The 11,065-nt window shown below is 41.7% G+C and overlaps 1 protein-coding gene across 1 annotated transcript; it reads right to left on the bottom strand.

Annotated features, from left to right (window-relative positions):
* Positions 1–3,600: 3,600 nt before the first annotated feature.
* LOC136511248 (uncharacterized) lies at positions 3,601–4,653 on the bottom strand. The gene is made up of 2 exons (XM_066505388.1): positions 4,046–4,653; positions 3,601–3,700 (listed from the first exon to the last, which is right to left on the bottom strand). Exons 1-2 carry the CDS (start codon positions 4,651–4,653, stop codon positions 3,601–3,603), a joined length of 708 nt encoding a protein of 235 aa, XP_066361485.1.
* Between the last annotated feature and the right edge of the window lie 6,412 nt (positions 4,654–11,065).

Raw genomic sequence — 11,065 nt, 5'->3', positions numbered from 1 at the left:
GTGAAGGTGCTGTCGCGGTGGCGGTGGTGCAGAGGTGGCGGTGGTCGGTGGCGGAGCTTTCCGTCGCTGGCAGCGCCCCCTCTCTAGATCGGCTAGGGTTATGATGTAGGTGATGTGTCTGGTGGCTCAGGTGAACCTCGTGCCTTGTGCCCCGACCCCCACCTCTCTTTTTATGGCGCTAGTGCGACGAGGAGCCCACCAACCATGGAGCGGTTTGAGCGCCCCTGATTAGGGCGCTGGATCTAAGGGCCCTAATTGACCGGCAGTTGGGCCAATTGGTGGAGATCAATCTAACATTCCCCCATTGATCTCACTTTATGACTTAAATTTAACTTACTTACTTTATCTTGTTCACATTCCATCACAGATCAGTACATAGAGCGTGCCTCATCGTCACGGTCTGTTGCCACTAGATTAAACAGCTACAATGCACTTCTCTGTTTTGAAACAGATTCTCAACTAGGCCCTTATTGTCCAGCAATCATAGGCTTTCCCTTAACCCATGTCGGCTAAGTGTTCTCTGAACACGCTGGGTGGTAAGACTTTTGTAAGCGGATCCAGCGAGCATCTTTTCTGTTCTTATATGCTTAAGACTAAGTATATGATCCCGGACTTTGTCTTTCACAACATAATATTTTATGTCAATGTATTTGGCAGCACCACTTGACTTATTGTTGTGAGCATAACATACTGCTGGATTATTATCGCAGTATAACTTGAGTGCCTTATGTATGTCGTCTACCACTTTCAACCCGGGCATGAATTTCTTCAGCCAATTCACCTGCCCTGTGGCCTCATAACATGCTACAAACTCGGCATACATTGTGGACTGTTGTAGTGACGGTTTGCTTTGAGCTTTTCCATGATATAGCTCCTCCTGCGAGAGTGAATATGTATCCTGACATGGATTTTCTGTCATCTCCGGCATAATCAGAATATGTATACCCCTCTATATGCAGGGAATCAGATCTTTTGTACGTTAGCATGAGACCCCTCGTATCCTGCAGGTAACGCAAAACTTTCTTTACTAATTTTCAATGTTCTATTCCTGGATTACTCTGATATTTGCCAAGTATCCCGGTAACAAATGCTAAGTCAGGACGAGTACACACTTGAGCATACTATAAACTTCTGACAGCTGAACTATATGGAACCACTTTTATTTGATCGATCTCATATTGGTTCCTGGAACATTGAAATTCTCCATATCTATCGCACTTGACTATGGGAGCAGGTGAAGACTTACAATTTTACATACTGTATTTCCTTAGAACTTTTTCTAAGTATGCCTTTTGTGATAATCCTAAAATCCCTCTTTTCTCTATCTCGGTGAATCTCTATTCCTTGGACGAACGTAGCTTCACCGAGATCCTTCATATCAAACTTCGAGGACAAGAACTTCTTTGTTTCTAGTAGTAGATTAACATCACTGCTAGCGAGCAAGATGTCATCCACATACAAGACTAGGAAAATATATTTCTCATTCTTGAACTTTGTATAAACGCAATTGTCCTCTACGTTTTCTTGAAACCCAAACTTTCTTATTGTACTATCAAACTTTCAAATACCACTGTCTTGAAGCTTGTTTTAATCCATAAATAGATTTCTTCAGGCGGCATCCCATACGTTCTTTTACTTCCACAATAAAACCTTTCGGTTGTGCCATGTAAACATTTTCCTCCTAGATCCCCGTTTAGGAACGTCATCTTTACATCCATCTGATGTAATTCTAAATCGTAATGTGCTACAAGCGTCATTATGATTCTAAAAGAATCCTTACATGAGACTAGGAGAAAAATGTCTCATTATAATCTATGCCTTCTCTTTGTGTGAAACCTTTCGCCACTAAGTCGCGTTTTAAACCTTTCTATATTCTCTTTGGAGTCATGTTTAGTTTTGTTGACCCATTTATAGCATACTGTCTTGGCTCCTTTAGAAATTAGTTTCTAAGTCTCAAACACCATTCGTTTTCATTGATTTTATTTCATCTTCCATGGCTTCAAGCCACTTAGGATGAGTGAGCGCTTCTCATGGCTTCTTCAAATGAGGTGGGATCACCCTCCATTTGAAATTCCTCACATCCATAAACTTCGTAATCATCAGGAATGGCTGATCTCCTAACTCTTTGAGACCTTCTAGGGGCCTCGTTAGACGACGCTTGTTCTATATGAGGCTATTGTTGCTCTTCCTCATGTGTGACAGGGGGTTCTAGGGGATCCTATAGGGCAGGTTCCTCATGTTCATTCATTGTTGCCACAGGAGAACTAATAACATGTGCTGTTACTATAGTGTCTTGCACTGTTGGTACAACAACAATAGGTAGCGTGAAAAATGGTTCCTGAACCATAGGAGTGGGCATGTATACCCGCTTCTCTTCAAAACTAATTTCTCACGCTACCATGCTCCCCCTTGATCATATTATCATCTAAGAAGACAACATGTCTTGTTTCTACAAACTTTGTTTGCCTGTTAGGACAATAGAAGCGATAACCTTTTGACTTTTCTGGATAGCCAATGAAATGATAACTGACAGTCTTGGAGTCTAGCTTCCCTATGTTTGGATTAAAGACTTTTGCCTTAGCTGGACAACCCACACACGTAAATAGTTAAGTGAGGATTTCTTTCTTGTCCACAACTCATACAGTGTTTTGGGCACCGACTTGCTTGGCACTCGATTAAGAATATGAATGGCAGGTTTATAACGCCTCCATCCATAAACTTATCGGTAGGGTAGAGTAACTTATCATGCTTCTCACCATATCCATATCCATTAAGGTACGGTTAGCGCCTTTCAGCTACTCCATTCTGCTAAGGTTCGTCCCGATGTAGAATACTGGGCAACTATGCCATTTTCCTATAAGAACCTTGCAAAGGGTCTAGGAACTTGGCCATATGGGGTGTGTCAATCGTAGTACTCTCCCATATGGTCGGACCTTACTACCTTAATCTTTAAGTTGTGTTGATTTTCTACTTCAGCCTTGGATATCTTAAATTTATCCAATACTTCCTGATCTTTCCTTAATTGGATACATATAGCCAAAACGAGAATAGTCATCTATGAATGTTATAAATGAATCATAGTCATCCACACTCTTCATAGGAAAAAGGACCACATATGTCTATGTGAACTATTTCTAAAATTCTTGCGCTTCATTTGGCATCTTTCTTTATTTTCTTAACGTACTTTTCTTTTATGCAATCAATGCATTGCTCTAAATCTAAAAATTCTAAAGGCGGAAGAATTGATTTCTTACTTAATCGCTCTATTCTCTCCCTCAAAATATGGCCTAAATGATAGTGCCATAATTTTGAAGATACATCATGCACTCTCTTTCGCTTATTTGTTACATTCATAGACGAGGAAGCATTCTCATTCTCAGTGCTCACATCATTCATATTATCAGAAAGTGATAATAAATAAAGCTTGTCTTGTCGAAAGACAAGACCAACACACTTATTAATCACAATCCGACATTTGCCATTACCAAAATGACAATCATATCCATCGTCATCTAGTCGTGAGACACTTATCAAGTTTCTACGCAAAAGAGGGTACATAAAGAATATCTGAAAGCTGTAGTCTAAAACCATCATCTAATTCTATAGAGAGATCTCCAATGGCTTCAACTTCAGCTTCAACTCTATTTGCAACTTTAATTCTTCTTTCTCCACTTTGCAGGGTTCTCCTCGTACAGAATCCCTGTAATGAATTTACAACATGAACAGTTACACCTGAATCAATCCACCAAGTAGATTTTACATAACTTAAATACAAGGATTTATCTATGAATATAATAAAATCCTCACCTCTTTTAGAAGGCTCTTTAGGAAGTCTAGACAGTCCCTCTGGTAATGTCCATGCTTCTTGCACCATTTACACTGATTATTTTCAACTTGAGCATTGTTGTTCTTCTAATGGTGGTCATTCTGAGAATCTTTCCCTTGAGGTTTGGCATTTTTGTTGAAGTTCTTCTTTTTGTTGTCCTTCACAAAGGTTAGCAAAGTCACCAGTGAGCTTTTCAGCCTCTCCTCTTCTTAAACACACATTGCAATGAGCTTCTCTATATCCCATTTATCAGGCTGCATGTTGTAGTTCACCACAAAAGTTTCATATTCTTTGGACAAGGGAGCAAAAACCAAATGAATAAGGAACTCATCCTTAAGCCTGAAATCCATTGGCTTCAGCTTCGAAGCCGTATTGCTCATCTTCAGTATGTGCTCTTTGATACCACCACCAGTGTATTTTTTATTGAATAATTTCTTGATCAAAGTACTGGCATAAGACTTTGAAGAGTCAGTGAACTGACTCTCAACTTTCTTAAGATACTCTGCGGCGGTATCACAATCTGGGATAGACCCTCTTATCGCATCTAAAATAGTGTACTTAGCCAACATCAACCACTTGCGGTTTGAAATGTCCCATTTCTTGCGTTCAAGATCATATTTCATCCACACTTTTGCATTATCTCGATGCCGTGCAGTGAAATCAGCGTCAATCTCATTATCTTCCCTCACCAGGTCCACTAGCTCAGTCGGACACGGGGAGGTAAGCGCTAGGTCATTTTCAGACAGCGCAAGTGCTAGTTCATACTTCTCTCGCCATATCCTGTAGTTGCCCCCTTCAAGAGACGGTATATGTGAGATAAAAGCCATTGGGTTGAGTCTTAAAAAACACTGTCCGAGATAGTGAGAAAATATGACATCATAATTGCATGATTTAATTTAATGTTGGTCAAAATTAAAACATACAACATTCTTATACACTAATTCTACGTCACCGTTGGGCAGAAATAGAATTAATGCATGGAAAACTTATGAATAAACATTATAATATTGCTATTATCAACGTTGGTCAAAAAAATAACAATATTATAATTTACTGACTAAAAATGACTACTCTTCAAATTAAATTCTCCCGTTGGTTCGAATTAATTAGAAGATAATAAACTTTAACATTGCAGCGAAAAGATGAAAAAATTATTTATCTACTTTTCAGAAGCATTTAACTGTACTAATCTAGTCTCTGAAAAAATATCCCGTTGGTTCAAATTTTGACAGAGGTTGAAACTAGACAAAAAAATCATCACAATTTACTTATGAAAATGAATAAAACAATAACACAGTTCTACTGTTCATTTGGTCCAGCCTGTTGAAACAGTGCTAGGCCTAGCGACGAAATGCCGCCCGCGCTCGTGGCCCAGCAGCGGCCCAACAGAGCATGCGCGCGCCTGCTTGTGACAGAACCGACCAATTATACGAAATTAAGTAAGAAAATCATCCACCAGAGCAGACGATTGAACAAACTTAAGCCCGTATAACCCGGTAGTCCGTGAAATCACGAAGGATTTCAAACCAACTCGTGTCCCAGCCATGATCATAATAAGTTTAGCGGTCACCATCACAACTTACATAAAAGTTTGCATCACGGATACATCCGAGTTTCAACATAGTTATTACAAAACCAGTTCGAATAAAGTAGCGGAAGTCATTTGTTCAAACCACACACACACTCACGCGGAGTTTAAATATAGTGCCAGCGAATGATCATCTCCAACAAAAGCATTAGATGAGACGTAAGGAATGACCATGCCCATCGTCCTAAGCATCACCCATCGCAGGATAAAGGCAGTTGATATAGTAGTCATAATACATCTGTCCATCTGCAACAAGTGAGAATAAAACCCTGAGTATGAGAAGGTACTCAGCTAGACTTACCCGACATAACCAAAAATAAATGACACCAAGGATTATGAAGGGCTTTATAGTAGGGTAGCTGACTCATTTGCAAAAAGAAGCATTTTTAGCATTTCAAGAACCTTTAGAAAAGCATTTTTGCCAAGTTAATTATTATTAACCTGTCGACTAGATTTGCACCTATACTAGAGTGAACATGTGATTAAGCAGATAATGATAACCAATGATCATTAAACAACTTCCTTACTGTCATATTCATTATAACTATCCAAGTGTTCCATAAACATTTACTACGATAAAGTAACTCAAGTCAAGTTCTCACTATCCAGGAGCGATGGCGATTCGAATCGATTCCTAACCAGCTGGTGATTTATTCCTTACACAAACCTCACTCACCCGCTAAAGTGAGATATTGATCACCGAGTCAACTTTCCAGGAATCTTGAGTTTGCCAGGAACCACATGTACCCGGGGGACGACCGACTGCACTTTGGTCTTATCATCCCACCCCTGTGTCCTACCACACCTGCTCCAGCACAGTGCATTGCGGGCAATCTACTCGGCCCGAAAAATCTCCCAGCTTCGCGGTCAGAAGGTACATTATCCGGCCAGTTAAATGTAAGGCATGCGTTCAACATGACTTGAGGCCCAACAACGGTCGGTCCTTAATCGACACAGACGGAAAACACTACAGTCCAAAACTCTGCAAGTCTCCGTCCTGTCTCAACTTCATTTAACACTTAGTTATACCATGACTTCATAGTCATCCAAGCAGATCCAGGTAACCACCTATAGCTCGCAGGTGACAGAAAATCACCTGACTTCTACCGGTCTAAGCCAGCTAAGCATTGACTCGACTGCGGATACCAGGGTAACAAGGATATAGTATAACAAAGGTAAGCAAGGTATAATGCAGCAACGGTTGCAAACAACTCCTGAACATAATGCATCAATTAAAGTAAAGCATTTAATTAAATAATTGCAAACTGGGAGAAAAATGCTCCGGGGCTTGCCTCTCTCGAAGGAGCTCGGGCGGTGATCGGGGCACTCCGGAAGTTCCTCAACGTCCTCCTCGTCGGCTTCTGGCACTTCCTACTGCTGCACCTCGAGCTGCTCCTCGGGCTCCTCGGGTATGACGACTGGGTTCTCGGTTTGCGATCCTGTATGATGCAATGCGCGTAAGTGATTATGTAAACGGTGCATCGAAGGAGATGAATGCAATGGATATGTTTAAATGCAAGGTAGTCAACATCATCCAAGAAACTATACTACAAGCACATGTCATCTACTGCATTCTCTTCTACTACTAATATGTTAAGTCAACATATCTTATGAAATGCTTCAAAGATACACCAAAGCTTTACTAATTTCTTAATCACACTTAAAGCAACACTTGCTTAAACCCTAATTAATAATAGGTTTGAATAGCAACATATATTTCTGATGCTCCTAAAAATCTAAGAAAATTACAGTAGCATAATACTATCCTAAACAAACTACCATAAAAATTTCATGGCATTTGGATAAGTAAACTATCCTACACAAAAATGACAAGCTATAGCATAAAAATGAGCATGAAATTGCTTTGTACTATGAAAAGTGTCAAACAATAGAATTAATATTTTTCCTAGGTTCTTCATAGGATATAATGACTGTACAAAAATTATCACATGCATGTTTTATACAAAATTTGTTCTCTAGCAAAAATAACAAAACTCAGCCATTAAAAGTACTTGAACTACACCTCAAAATTTTCCCACAGCACATGCATGAAACATATTTTTCCTAGGAAGTACATGACATAATAAGATTAACAAACTTGGAATCATATTTTTCTGAAGATAATCGATTTTTTTACACATTTTTCAAGTTATCAGCAATATCCATGATTAAATAAAACCCTACAGAAGAGTATTTCAAAAATGACATGCACAATTTTTTCCCAGTAGATCTGATGATAAGGAACCTAGAAAAGTTTGTTTCAACAAATTTGGAGCAAGTTTGATCACCCAAACATTTTTCAAACCATTTTAGATTTCACATAATAAAGAATAAAGGGAAATCAAATCACTTAAACGTTACTGGGCCAGCCCGTGGAAACAAACTAGCCCACGGCCACAACCGGCCTGCGCGGCCCGAGCGCGAGGGAGGGGGAGACGGCCCAACAGGGCGTCAGCCCATGGCCTGGCTCGGCCTGGCCGGCTGAGGCAGAGTGCCCCGCCGGCGCGCGCGCTGGCGCGGCGGCGCGGCTCGGCCAGCGGCCGGCGGCCATCTCCGGCCACGGCAGCGCAAGCAAGCGAGCGCAGGAGGTTCGTGAGGCATTGGCGAATGCGAGCAGGCAGCTAAGCAGGGTGGAGAAGGGGAGGAAGGGGGAGTCCCACGGCGGCCGAGCACGACGGCGCCATGGCCGTCGGTGGCGAGGCGCGGGGAAGCTCACCCTAGGCTCGGAAGGCGGCGCAAGCACGAGCGTGAGTCGAGGGAAGGCGAGGCGGAGTAGTGGGCACGAGCAATCAGGGAATGGCGCGGTGGTGCGGGAGCTCGACGCCGGCGGAGCTGCGGGCGCGGCGAGCGACAGAGCTCGAGCTCTCGACTCTGGAGGGGAGGAGAGGAAACGCGGGCGGGAGTGAGCGAGCGCGCGGGCACCAGCAGGTGAAGGCGGGCACGTGGGCGCGGTGTCAGGTCGTGGCTGCCGCGCGGCGGGCGACGCCGGTGCGTGGTCGCCACACGGCGGAATTTCTCTGCCGCGGTCGCGGCGTGGCGCAGCGACGGGCGCGCGAGTGCGGGCGAGCGGCAGGCGCGGCGTGGGCCTAGGCCGGCGAAGCGGCTGCGGGAGCAAGGCGCGGCGCGAAGGCAGGCCGGGCCGCCGGTGCGGCTGGGCCGAAAACGAGGCGCAAGGCCCACGAAGGTAAAAACAAGATTTTTCAAATTAATTTGAATTCCTTTTTCATTCAAATGAATTTTTGGACTAAATCAATGCAGTTTCAAACTTTGGGCCAAAAATAAAAGTTGCTCAAAATTTTATCCTCTACAACTTTGATTTTAATACCAACGTCCAATTCATTATAGATTTTGAATTATAAAATTAAAGTAAATTTTGACTTAAACCCTAATGTTTGGAGAATTATTTTTAAAGCAAAATTTGACAATAATTCAAATACAAACCTTGCTCCAAAAATTGTGATAAACAATTCTAGATGATTTACAATTATAACCAAACAAGTTCTACTAACCTAGCAAACAAAATCAGGGCAAAACAATTCTAATAAAGGCATGCAACATTCAGGTTTCACAACATGTTTTAGATGTTTCGAAGCAGTGTTTCACTTGTTATTCACATGATTAAGCATGTATGATTTGGATGCTTGATGATGCATGATATGCGTGATTTGCAGTGCCTAAATATAGGCATAACACCGGGGTGTTACAGCCCTCCCCCCTTATAAAAATCTCGTCCCGAGATTTGGGTTATGAACCATTTGTTATAAAATTCTTCATAAGCTTTTTGTAGATACTCTCCTGTTTCCCAAGTTGCATCTCCCTCATCATGATGATCCCACTGTATCTTGTATGTTTTCACCACACTATTTCGAGTAGCACGTTCCTTAGTGTCTAACACCCGGACTGGTTGCTCACGATACACCAAATCTGATTTGAGTTGAATACCTCGAGGTTCTATTCTTTCCTCTGAAACACACAAACATTTCTTGAGATGTGATACATGGAAAACTGGGAAAACGGTACTCATTGTCTCAGGTAACTCTAACTTGTAAGCTACCGGACCTCTTCGTTCTAAGATCTTGTATTGTCCTACGAATCTCGCGGCAAGCTTTCTTCGGATTCCAAACCTTTTCTTCTTCATTGGCGTGACTTTCAGATAAACATAGTCACCAACTTCAAACATAAGAGGTCTCCTTCTTTTGTCTGCATAGCTTTTCTGACGTGATTGAGCAGCTTTCATATTCTGCTGAATAATATGAACTTTATTCTCGACTTCTTCTACAAAGTCAATGCCGTAATACCTTCTATCACTAGGCTCGATCCAATTCAATGGTGTTCTACATTTTCTGCCATATAAAGCTTCGAATGGGGCCATCTTGATGCTTTCTTGATAACTATTATTATAAGAAAACTCAGCTAGCGGTAACCATGACTCCCATGATCCCTTAGAAGACAATACACAGGCTCTTAACATATCCTCCAAAATAGCATTTACTCGTTCAGTCTGACCATCTGTCTGAGGATGATAAGCGGTACTGCGAATCAAACTAGTTCCCAAGCCTTTGTGTAAATGTTAACAAAAATGAGCCGTGAACTGCGAGCCTCTATCAGATACTATGGTCTTTGGTATATCATGCAACCTCACAATTTCTGCGATATACTTCTCGGCATATTGAGGTGGTCGATAATCTGTTTTGACAGGCAAGAAATGAGCGGTCTTGGTAAGACGGTCCACAATTACCCAAATTGAATCATGTCCTTTTTAAGTAGTGGGCAAACCCGTGATAAAATCCATACTTATATCGTCCCACTTCCAACTAGGGACTGATAAGGGTTGCAACATACCGGCAGGTTTCATGTGAATTGCTTTCACTCGACAACATGTGTCACATCTGACAACATATGCTGTAATTTCTTTCTTCATTTTGGTCCACCAATAGCGAGATCTTAGTTCTGGATACATCTTACTACTTCCGGGATGGATAGATAGCTTAGAAAAGTGAGCTTCATCCATGAGCTTATTCCTAAGCTCTCGATCCTTGGGAACCACAAGACGGTTGTCAAACCACAACACGCCCTGTTCATCCACTTTAAAGTGTTGAGACGGCTTTTCTTTTATTTTCTCTTTGATATGGAATATTCCCTTGTCGGTTTTCTGACCTTCTATTATCTTACTTTCCAAAGAGCAACTAATCTGAATACTATGTAACACAGCAGGATGCATTAGATCGAACCCATCTTCAAGTAATGGCTGCACATTTAAATAATGTGACTTTCTGCTCAAAGCATCTGCCACTACATTGGCTTTACCAGGATGATATTGCACATTCAAGTTGTAATCCTTTATCAATTCCAACCATCTGCGCTGTCTCATGTTTAGCTCTGGTTGGGTAAAGATATACTTAAGACTCTTGTGATCCGTGAAAATATTGCACACATTACCAAGTAGATAATGTCTCCAAATTTTTAGGGCGTGTACAACTGCAGCAAGTTCAAGATCATGTGTTGGATAGTTGACTTCGTGCTTTCTCAATTGTCGTGATGCATAAGCTATGACTCTCCTTTCTTGCATAAGAACACAACCCAATCCAGTCTTCGATGCGTCGCAAAACACATCAAATGGTTTCTCAATATCTGGTTGTGCTAGAACAGGA

This window comes from Miscanthus floridulus, chromosome 16 (assembly GCF_019320115.1).
Source record: "Miscanthus floridulus cultivar M001 chromosome 16, ASM1932011v1, whole genome shotgun sequence".
NCBI classification, from domain to species: domain Eukaryota; kingdom Viridiplantae; phylum Streptophyta; class Magnoliopsida; order Poales; family Poaceae; genus Miscanthus; species Miscanthus floridulus.
Note: the sequence above shows the minus strand (reverse complement) of the source record. Positions and strands in the feature narration are given on the sequence as shown.